At 33.6% G+C, this 12,443-nt stretch overlaps 2 protein-coding genes across 6 annotated transcripts in view; both read left to right on the top strand.

Annotated features, from left to right (window-relative positions):
- LOC125065693 overlaps nt 1-12,443 on the top strand; it is a 149,381-nt gene that overhangs the window by 46,779 nt on the left and 90,159 nt on the right. The gene's annotated exons all lie outside the window — the stretch shown is intronic.
- On the top strand, nt 8,684-12,243 carry LOC125065694. Of its 5 annotated transcripts, none has more exons than XM_047673464.1 (6): nt 8,684-9,101; nt 9,215-9,416; nt 9,526-9,699; nt 10,664-10,729; nt 11,260-11,326; nt 11,726-12,243. In XM_047673464.1, the coding sequence occupies exons 1-6, from the start codon at nt 9,097-9,099 to the stop codon at nt 12,001-12,003; spliced, it is 792 nt and encodes a 263-aa protein (XP_047529420.1). In that variant the 5' UTR covers nt 8,684-9,096; the 3' UTR covers nt 12,004-12,243. The 5 variants fall into 5 exon arrangements, with proteins under 5 accessions (XP_047529420.1, XP_047529419.1, XP_047529418.1 ...); XM_047673463.1 differs by having other exon boundaries at nt 11,260-11,332; XM_047673462.1 differs by having other exon boundaries at nt 11,260-11,350.

Genomic DNA, 12,443 nt, shown 5'->3' with positions numbered 1-12,443 from the left:
GATATTATCGAAATTGTTAAAATGTTCGAATAGTGTCACATCTGGCTGTAGTTTCATATTAAGTAACTGTTTACGTAAAGCCAATTGAGTCGCTAAGCTCCTCCGCTCATATACTTTGTCTAGTTCGGCCATTATGGATTTTGCAGTAGAAGAACCTCTTGCAAAGCTTAAAAATGTGTCACCCAAGTAATCTACAATCGTACCTTTTGCTAGCATATTCTTCTTAATCCACTCATTATCTGGTATTGGTGGTGGTTCTTCGTCAATAACAGGCAATAACTGCATTTCTTCTAGTAGTGACCTTATACGAAACTTCCAAGTACTATAGCGATCACCGTTAAATTGTTGTATATTTCTTTTACTTCGCGAATCCATTTTGAGTAACACTTTTACTATTAATTTTAATTATTTAAACAACTTTAAACATGACCTGGGCCCATAACCTGAAGGGAAATGGGGTAGGTATAATAAGACACGTCTGCACTGTTTGACAATGTTTTTAATAATGAATATTAAATAATCAAGTAAAGCTGTTCGTTGATTGAATGAGTGGTGAGCGAAAGTGAATGAGTGAAAGATTGAATAATATAATGAAAGAGAAATCTATTATGTATAGAGGCTTGAATTTTTGTATATTCCAACAAGCAATATAGGATTCGATGTATTTTTAAAAAGTTATATTAAATTCCAACTGTAACCATATAATTCATTACTTTTTTTATTTAAGAAAAAAAAAAACCAAATAACCATCAAGTAAAATCTTAGTTAAACTAATTATCATATAAAAAACAAATATTGACAGAGAGAGCGAGTTTTAACAAACATTCTCTTACTAGTTTCTGCCTATGGCTTCGATAGTATTTGATTGAGGGGGGATTTCTATGTTAGCTATATATAAGCTATGTTTTAAATTAAAGTATTAGGTGTCAATATTCCAAGGTTCATTATAAACATCGAATCATCCAAACTTTCATACATAATATTATTAATATAATTATAACAATTTGTATTTGTGTTTTTCCATAGTTATACTCAATAATCTCTTCTTTGTTTTCAGGTATGTCAACTAATATAACAGGATTACGAAGATATTAAAACATATCATTTATCATTAATAACATGAAACCCTTCAACGTGATTAATAAAAGTAACTCGTAACTCAATAAAACAACTTGATTAATGTAAATAAGTTTAAGTTCATCAAAAAGCGGCGACCGCGTGATCGTGATTGATATAAAAAATTGATGAATGATAAAACTTATCTGCTAAGAAGCTAAGATGAAATTTAATTAAAAGGCGTATTAAGGATCTCTTAAACCTCATCCTTTCGCTTTACGGCTTTTGAAAAATTCCCTAAGATACCATCGTTAAGATAACGTTGGTCTTTAGACTTAATTGTTTTATTTACTTTGCTTTTCATATTGAGGAAAAGCGAAATAAACCTCTTTGGTTGTACCGCTTTCTACTCGACTACGGCGAAACTAAAAGTAGTGTTAGATTTCAGCAGATATATGTTCAATCTGTTCCTGTATATCTTCAATATGATTTAATTTAATTTGACAGCTAATATATTTTTAGAGTCTCGATTATCGGCTGGCTAAATGACGTCATAGTAAATTTAACATGGCGCATTAAGCCTTGACAATTTTTCTGGAATGTGCCGCAGTTAATAAAGTATTAGGGATTAATTGGTCTAGTGGTTAGATATACGGTCGCAAGTCTCAAGCTCCTGGACTGAAACTCAAGGCTGATATAAACTTATTGGTAATAGTATTATTGGCAGCCTGATAAGTAAGTATTTTCTGTCGAATAATAATCAGCAACAGCCCGAAGTTCCCGACTTCCCGAAAGTGTGAACAATTATGTTGCTCATTACGCACATAACGACTCGGTTGGTCCTGCGCCTAAACTCGTGTCAGTCGCGTCTGATTTGCCGTCCTATCAGATTAGAAGAGTTGTCGTTGCCGAAATCTGTCAGCAAGTCATAATCATTTACGTCTGCTTTTTCAATATGTTTAATTATGTTTCAAAGCAATGAAACTAAAATTTCAATTGCATTGCTCTATAAATCGACTTTGCCTTTAATCCATTACTATTAATAAAGCCTTATTGTTTAATTGATGGAAAAATAACTATGTTGTTAGCCGGCTATTTTTGGTAAAATAAAGTATATTTTATAATATTTAACAGAAGAATATAATAAAGCAATGGACGTCCTTTATCTGTAAAACAGAAATCTCTTCCAGACAACCTTCGCGTTGTGCATATCACAAAATAAATATATTATATATATGAGGTAATAAGAAACAAATGTGTACTTATAAATAAATATAGATGTATATGTTGCAAGCTCATCTAGGTATCACTCACTGATCATATATTCTACAGCCAAGCATCAATACTTAGTACTGTTCCGTTTTGAAATGTAAGTGAGCCAGTGTAACTAGCACAGGGATAAATCTTATTTCAAAGATTGGTGCTGCATTGGCGATGTAAGGAATGGTTTAAATTTGATACGTCCAATGTCTATTGACAGTGGTGACTTACCATCGGGTATAAAATAGGTAGAACGACGGACGTTTCATAGCCTACATTCGCGGTTGATATATTGTGGGCGTGCGAATCTTGCAAATAGAGTTTCGAATATCACTCTTTTGTCAAATAACCACAAAAGTCATGGCTAAATATATATTACAACATTAAACATTGCTTGAAGTGTCGCGGCCAACTTCCAGTAAGCAACTGAAATGAAAGTAGTCAAACGCTTACCACCCAAAATCTGCACAGCGCCTCCATGGCACTAGTTCCAATTATAAAATATAGAGGAAGCCTTACAATATCCATAATAATGACAAAACGACATACATATATTATTCTTGGAGAGTTCACTTACCAAAGATACTTAGGATATTTCCCAAAGATATCTTACTGGATTAATTTAACTAATATCTTTTCTAAATTGCATTTTAGGGCATATTACAACACATGCACGGAAAAGTTCGTATAGAAGATATTTAAATTACCATAAGTGCTGTTTGATTGCATCAGTGCAAATACACTGCAGCGTCCCATTAGGTTATTAGTAAGATCCAGATTGGTTTCCCCTACGGTTTATCTTCCAATAAATGGAATTCGCTAATTTTGAGGAAGTGCTATTGATATAAAATTGAGTTTACTTTTAATCCTTCTATTATAGTCTTTGATTTGTTTTGTAAAAAATCTAATACGAATATAAATATTATTCATGCAAATGTGTATAAAGTTAGTAAAGGAACAGCCTGAAAATGTCCCACTACTGGGATAAGGCCTTTTTTCCCCTTGGCGATAAGGTTTGGAGTTAATTCCATCACGCTGCTCCAATGTTGGTTTATACACATGTGGCAAAAATTCATTGAGGTTAGACGTATGCAAGTTTCCTCGCGGTGTTTTCTTCACCGCCGAGCACGAGATGAATTATAAACATACATTAGGCACATACAAATTTAGCGCTGCTTGCCTTGCTTAGTTTGAACCCGCAATCATAGTTTAAGATGCAATTGTTCTAAAAAAAAAAATATTAGATATATAATATCTAATCAAAGAAAATGAGATTTAGTAGACAATTTTACTACTTTTTACTAATTTGATTTATTCCTAACACTATTCAATATATAAAATTTGCATCGTGGCAAGTATCACTGTGGTTGAATTATTAGACTTAAACCAGATCATCGTAGATCTAATGTGGTCAACACCGAGGATGATATTAATAACCAATACAAATCAAGAAGAAAAGCAAAGCGTGTTGTCCGTTTGGAACCCGCAATCTCCTGTTTGTACTCACGTTTATTACCACCGAGCTGTCTTAGTTCTTAAAAAAGTAACTAAAATGAAATTCTTTTAGAACGTTTAAACTCTTAATGGCACTCAAGTAATGAACGTTTTCTCAGTTGTTTAAAGAAATTCTTTCTATTTTTCACGTTTGCCTCCCGGCTTCAGTTGCACACATGGCCAATGGAATTTTGTTTAAACGTTTTAAAAAAAAAAAATAAGTTTATTTTCTAAATTCGAGAATTCGTGAGGATGCATTCACTGTTTGCTTGGAAAATACCTTGGATGTATTTAATTATTTTTTCAAATGTTTCTTTTTAATATAATTATCTTCTGTAGCGATGTTTTCCTGACGGATTTCTCAAATTGTTTTTTATTCAAGGAAAACATAACAATAATTCATTTTTGAATCAAAATGAATTATATTTCAACTCTAATACCGTTTCGGAAAGCAGCCTCCAGCGAGAAGAAACGCCAAAAGAACTCGCATAGAGCAACTATGCGAGTTCCTTTAAATAACTGGCGAGAATAGATGACACTCGTTAACAAACAAGTGGATTAAGCGTTATAACTCAAAGGATCTCTCGCTGGACCATAATTAGTATACGAAACATTGAAATAAATAAATGTATACATTTAACAACATATATGTACTTACCTTATACTTACCTCGAAAGACGTTGACGCAGTTCAAGTGATCTGTACCTTGACTGCAGTGTATACACAGCTTTATAAAGACGTTAATACATGCAGACGAAGAAAACTCAAGCATTCGAAGCCAAAGTGCGGAGCTCCCAGGATGTTTCTAACCGCAACTGGTGCAAGTTGCAAGTCCTTCAAAGCGTTGGGCAAAACAATAAAAAAACATTCATCACCTTATTACACGCGTCTCTTTCTAGTATATACGCGGTTTTATATGGTATTATTAAAACTTATTTTTCGTTATTGTTTTAATTTACATGTAATTTATTAGTAACAATTAATTAATTGTCATTTAAATATTATCAAACGTTTTTAATTTATTTCATTGCCTGTTAACATAAAATACATAGCGAAACAACTTCGTTTTAAACCTTCGTCTTTTTTTCTTTTTGACTAAGATGTCAAATAATGCATATTGCATTAGTGACATTTGACATCTCCGTTAAAATGGAACGCTTTCATTGTTGTTTGTTGTTGTATTCCTTCCGCGGATCTTTCTGCTAATCAATACACGGTTACAGCTTAATCGTAGAAAGGTTTCCTATTCGTTAATTGTTTCAAAATCTTTTAAAAGCAAGAATGTTAAAGTTTTAATCTCTAAAGTGCTCAAACGTTTTCAACTTATCAAGTAACGCCTCAGTTCGTTAAAGAAACTCTTTTATTTTCGTGATCTGATTTGATGCGTGGCCGAGTGTCGGGGTTTTTATTGTTATTTTATATATAATATTAGTGGAAAGGAAAGGAAAGTGAATTTCTGATGAAATGGAACTATTGGAAATTGAAGTTTAAAGTTTATGCTTTATATCTGATTGAAATAAAACTAGTTTTTTAACGGATTTAATCGCGTATATTAATTATTTTATTTTATTTTAACATCCCGACGTTTCGAGCACTTTGCAGTGTTCGTGGTCACGGGCAGACTAAGGTGACATTTGTCTGTTCGAATTAAAAAGAAATATTATTTACAACTACCGCCAACGATTTCTTAATTGGTATCTTGAGTAGCGTTCCGGTTGCACGCAGAAGGCACTAACTGTATCTTTAGGTCTTGCAGTCTGTTGGATTTGGGATTTTAAATTTTTAATAAGTGGATCCCAAGTTTTAGAAAGTCTCCAACCATCTTCTCTATTGAAGTTCGGATGTTTTTGAATTTCAATAGCCTCACGTATCATTCTAGGAATGAATCTGTGTTCTCTAGCGAGGATCTGTGGTTTATCAAATCGAATAAAATGGTTGGGTTTATCCAGAGCATGTTCACAGACTGCAGACTTTGAAGAACGCCTATTTTTGACATCTCCTATATGTTCCTTGACCCTAGTACCGATGCTTCTCTTTGTTTGACCTATGTAAGATAAACCACACTCACATTCGAGTTTATATACTCCCGCAGTTTGTAAAGGGATATTACTCTTGATAGGTCTCAAGAACTGGCTCACTTTCTTATGAGGCTTGTAAATGGTTTTAATCGAAGCTCGCTTCAAGATATTGCCAATCCTGTCTGTAACTCCCTTCACATATGGTAGAAATGCAGGTTGTCGCTCAACTGTGGGTGGCTTGATACGGCTTCTGCGATGCTGGCGAGGCACGGGCAGCTTGTTCTGGTGGAGTGCAAGCTTGACCTGAAGTAGCTCGTCCTCTAGGTGTTCAGCATCGCAGAGATGGTGGGCTCTCTGAAACAAAGATTTGCCAACGGTAGCTAACTGACTAGGGTGGTGGTGCGAGTCACCATTGAGGTATTTATTGGTGTGTGTGGGTTTCCTATAAATTGTCAAGAGGAAGTTACAGACACACAACATGCCTATTGAATATGCAGAGCTGTTACATCACTGCCTCACATCTGGTTATTTATTGTGGAATGATGAATTCTATGTACAAGTTGACGGAGTAGCCATGGGTTCCCCAGTATCCCCCGTGGTCGCTGATTTATTCATGGAAGACCTAGAAGAGAGGGCTCTTCGCTCCGGACCAATAACACCTAGGTTTTATAAACGGTACGTAGATGACACTTTCACAATACTACCTAGTGATCTGACATCTGCATTTTTAGTACATCTCAATTCTATAAATAAAAACATTCAATTTACTATGGAATTAGAGGCAAATAATTCTTTAGCTTTTCTTGACATCCTTATTATCAGGAATCCTGACAATACATTAAGTCACACAGTTTATAGGAAACCCACACACACCAATAAATACCTCAATGGTGACTCGCACCACCACCCTAGTCAGTTAGCTACCGTTGGCAAATCTTTGTTTCAGAGAGCCCACCATCTCTGCGATGCTGAACACCTAGAGGACGAGCTACTTCAGGTCAAGCTTGCACTCCACCAGAACAAGCTGCCCGTGCCTCGCCAGCATCGCAGAGGCCGTATCAAGCCACCCTCAATTGAGCGACAACCTGCATTTCTACCATATGTGAAGGGAGTTACAGACAGGATTGGCAATATCTTGAAGCGAGCTTCGATTAAAACCATTTACAAGCCTCATAAGAAAGTGAGCCAGTTCTTGAGACCTATCAAGAGTAATATCCCTTTACAAACTGCGGGAGTATATAAACTCGAATGTGAGTGTGGTTTATCTTACATAGGTCAAACAAAGAGAAGCATCGGTACTAGGGTCAAGGAACATATAGGAGATGTCAAAAATAGGCGTTCTTCAAAGTCTGCAGTCTGTGAACATGCTCTGGATAAACCCAACCATTTTATTCGATTTGATAAACCACAGATCCTCGCTAGAGAACACAGATTCATTCCTAGAATGATACGTGAGGCTATTGAAATTCAAAAACATCCGAACTTCAATAGAGAAGATGGTTGGAGACTTTCTAACACTTGGGATCCACTTATTAAAAATTTAAAATCCCAAATCCAACAGACTGCAAGACCTAAAGATACAGTTAGTGCCTTCTGCGTGCAACCGGAACGCTACTCAAGATACCAATTAAGAAATCGTTGGCGGTAGTTGTAAATAATATTTCTTTTTAATTCGAACAGACAAATGTCACCTTAGTCTGCCCGTGACCACGAACACTGCAAAGTGCTCGAAACGTCGGGATGTTAAAATAAAATAAAATAATTAATATACGCGATTAAATCCGTTAAAAAACTAGTTTTATTTCAATGTGTAATAATCGCGAAAATCTAAGACAACATTATATCTGATTTCAAAATAGCTATGTTTGGACCACCTGGCCAGGTTATGTATCTGAAATCTCTCTGAGACTTAGTTGTTTGGAAAAGATAAATGCTCCCATTTAAGGCAATTTGCCATAATACATCTGCAAATAAAAAAACATTGCGAATGAAATTCACGCTGTCAAATCAATAGTATATTACTCAAGCGATCGGTGGAACTAATAAATAATAATAACGAATAATTAAAATCACACAAGTAAGGTAAAGTTAAATAAAATCTTGTTAAATAAACAAATATCTATTTCACGCTAATAGTCGCACAATACATCGCCCGCATGCCTCTTAAACAATTAAAATCCCGCTAAGACGCCCGCTCTGCAGTGTCCGTTGTTTCTATCGAAATTATAGACACTCTTTCTCGTTTCTGTCTGGTTTTATTACAGTTAATTTTTTTTTTTTCTATTTAAGCGTAATCTCAAATGATATATATAAAAGAAAATATTACGCGTTTATTATTGGCAGAAATCCTCGACTGTATAAGTGATAATGATTATTATGAAATGTGGAATAAAAGTAAAAAAAAATACTTTTCTGTAACAATTATTAAAATCTATACGGTTTTTTTTAGGCGCCAATATTACGGTATACATATTTTTTAATTTGATACGATAATAAGCCAACCTAATTTATACGGCAATGCTGCCATCTAGTAATATTAATAACAACTACGTACAATATACAAGATGATTAAAAATCTTACCGCTAGATGTCACTGTCTTAAGACTTATTTAATTAAATTTATGATTATTATTAAAATTATTTTAACAAGCGCTTTAAGTTACTGCTGTCATCTAGTGAAAATTTTTATAAGCACGTAATGATTCAAGAATAATGAACACTTAGCTTCGTGAATTTAATAACAGATGACAGCACTAGCAATTCTTAATGTTAAGGCTAACTAGAGCTTGATATAATCTGTGATATGTATAAACCACGATCGAATTCGTATTCACTTTCATATCCGAACTCACAACGACACTCATCGGAATTGAACAATATTGAGGATTCTGTAAAAAAATATTATATCATGTGAAGTGAAATGCGAGACTTTTGTTGCCGGTATCTAAAAACCTTTCAGTGGGCATATTTCTATAAAATTAGTGTTGAAAAATCTACGACGTCATATTCTATGCACAGTATGTTACGAGTAATTCATTTTTAGGTTAAACAATTTTGTGACGCAAAATCAGACTACTTTTTCTATTATTTGCCTGTATACAGAGTTTCTTTGCACATAATTTTTGTTAAAAGAAGAGCATTATCAATGTCAACTTCTATTTATAATGTCAATTTTTGTAAGTTGAAAATTCAAATTTGAATTGTATATCTTATATCAATATGTTTATCAAAATAAACTAACTTAAAACTTTATCAAGAAATCCTGAAGATGGAGTAAGTATATTATTTTTTTATATTTCAATGTTATTAGCTTTTTAATGTGTTCTGTTTATTTGAACAACATCCAATCACAATGATAAAACTTTCCTTCTTTAATGTTTTTTCAGTCTCATTGAACGTGTTTCTCACCCGTCGGCAGTCCAGGTAGAGGCTTTAGTGTCCTTTTTAGAGGAGAGACCTACCCTGGCTAAAGGACTTGTGAGAAACCCTAGCGCCAAAGCTAGAGCTATTAAAGAATGGGAAAAAATTACCGCCATATTAAATAGCTGCCGAGGAGGGACAGTTAAATCTAGAAAAAAATGGGTAAAGGTATGAGAATTTGAAATTAGTAGAGCCATGCATTTATAAGTCGAGGATATTATTTTATACTTAAACAATAATGCATGTAGAATGAGTACTTAATGTTTTCCTTGCTTAGTATTGGGCTGATAAAAAAAGCGCCGTTAAAAAGAAATGTGCTGCACGTAATGCTGCCAGACGTATGTCTGGTGGGGTATTGGAAGATAATCCCGAGTTATCTGAAATCGAAGAGAGGATTGTGACACTAATGTGGGGTGGTGGCGATGATCATCTACAATTGCAAGTTTTTGATGTTAGTTTGCTTTTTTTGTTTCCTATTTACCTTGTAACATATGTAAGTAGGAATCAGTCGCATCGGATAGTATCTATTTTCATTGATACATACATATATCTAAATGCAGGGAAAGTTATTAATATTATTTTACTGAATTGACAATTAATAATATCTGTAAATTAATTCTATTTCATTACATAGTTAAATAAATATTAATTTTAAAACAATATATTAATATTCGTAATTGTTGCATATTATACTACAATTACTTGGTGGTAGGGTATGCAAGCCCCTTTGGTTTGTACTATGCAATCATCAGACAAACAGTAATATTTAGTATTGTAGTGGTCTGCTCAAAAGGGTGAGCCAGCCTGTGTAATTACAGGCCAGAGGGACATAACATTTTAGTTGCCATGGTTAGTGGCATTGATGGTTTAAGAAATGGTTAATATTTCTTACACATCTATAGTAACTACTTATCATCAGGCGGTGGTACCCATTTGCCTGTCCACCTACCACAGGTACAAAAAAAAGAACATTAGAAACTTTTTTAAATCTATAAATATTTTTTTTAGGAATGTATGCATGTCTTTCTGTTTGTACAGATATAAAAAAATTTCATCAATTTGAGCCTGCAAAAATGGAAAATGTAATAGGCGTCAAATCTATTCATTTTGTTCTGTGTCTTATACAGATGTATTTATTATTCAAGGTTCTAATTATTTTTTTTAATTCATGAAAGAATTGATGAGGCAGAATTAAGAATCAGTTATTATCATTAACAGTATTTTTTTAAAGTATATCTTATATCTTATGACATCTTCTGTTTTAAATTTAACTAACATACCTAATGATAATAATCTCTGATATTTGTATAGATTTTTTTTTCCATTAATTGATTGTTGTAAGCAACTATTTTTGATATATATCAACATATTAAGTATTTATTCTACACATAAATATGATATAAAACTATTTTTAGGATAATGTGAATGTGGGCTTTGATGTAACAAACATCAAAATAAACCAATCACCTCAGCAGAGTGAGGTAAGAATATTTCAATTTATTGACGACCTCCATGGTCGAGTAGTGTGTACACCGGTTTTCATGGGTACGCCACTCCGAGGTCCTGGGTTCGATGTCCCGGCCGAGTCGATGTAGAAAAAGTTCATTAGTTGTCTTGGGTCTGGGTGTTTGTGGTACCGTCGTTACTTCTGATTTCCATAACACAAGTGCTTTAGCTACTTACATTGGGATCAGCGTAATGTATGTAATGTTGTCCAATATTTATTATTATTTATTATTATTTATTATTATTATGAATGCAAAAGTTTGGATGGATGGATGTTTGTGATGTTAGACCAGCTGAACGGATCGGAATGGAATTTATTACTGTGATAGATGATAGTCTAGAATAGAACATGAAAAACTTTATATTGTGAGAATTATATGTAACACATGTAGAACCTCTCTTCAAATGCGTGCGAAGCCGTGTGCAGATAATAGTCAATTGTTATTCAATTAAAGTGTTCGTAATAGAGTATAATTATATTAATTTTTTGTTTAAATTTTTTCAGCCTGCTCTAGAACATGATGCAAGGCATGAGGAGATAGAACAAGAAGCCACAACAGCACAAAGACACGGTGACAGTACTAGTGCAACTTTTTGTAATTATTATTTATTTTTTTTAAATGTCTTCAAAAAAAGATGGAGTTTATCAATTTGATTGTATTTCTTTTACTCCATCATTTATAACCCATTTTGATATTTTTATTTTTGGTATGTATACTGCCCACAATTTTTTAGTCACATTTAAATTTAATTAATTATTTTTTTTCTTGATATTTTATATATGGTGGACTTGAGAACACTGGTTGCACGATGTGCGATTTCAACAAACATAACAAAATAGGGTTGAAAATCCCTCCCGCGCAATAAGCACTATTAATAAACATACATAATGGTTCATAAATATGATTTGTTTATAATCTGAATTGGTTATTGATTTTTTTTAACAATAATTACCTTAATTTATTTTTAAGCTCCTACATTACGCACATTTCGGGCTGTCAGAAGATTACCACCACAACGACGCTCTCTATTCACCAGCATAGCTGATAAATTTTTGAAGTTAGAGGACCAGCGGTTAGCACACGAAGGAAGAGTTGTCAAGGTGATGGAAGAGATGGCCCGAACTCACAATGTGCTGGCAGATGGAGTCAAGGCTCAAGCAGAAGCACATAAAACTCTCGGGGAAGGCCTTAAGGTTCTCGGAGAGGGACTGAAGTCACTGGCGGAGTCAATGAAAATATATAATTAATAAATTGATTTATTTTATTTTATAGTGAAAAAAAGACTTTTTATAGTGAGAGAAAAGCAAGTAGGCTACCTGATGGTAAATAGTTACCGTCGTCCATAAAGAGTAACAATGAATATATAGATTAATCGACGACATACTCCATTATTAATAAATACGGTCAACTACATATCACCGACTTCAAATAACATTGTTATTTATTTAATTTATAAGAATCTATATTATTTTCGAATAATAGTTATTTTTATAGACAAGTGTTTTATTATTTACAATTTAAACCCCCTTGGATAGAATACATTTATAATATGGTGGCATCATCATAGATGCCACCATATTTTAGTATACAGTTCATCCTTGATTCATATAAGAAATATTAACCTACCTATAGCTGTTCATTGTTATTTGTGGCATTAGATAATACATTATCTCTCTTGTGCTCGAGA

The sequence above is a fragment of the Vanessa atalanta genome, chromosome 8 (genome assembly GCF_905147765.1).
Source record: "Vanessa atalanta chromosome 8, ilVanAtal1.2, whole genome shotgun sequence".
NCBI lineage: Eukaryota > Metazoa > Arthropoda > Insecta > Lepidoptera > Nymphalidae > Vanessa > Vanessa atalanta.
Note: the sequence above shows the minus strand (reverse complement) of the source record. Positions and strands in the feature narration are given on the sequence as shown.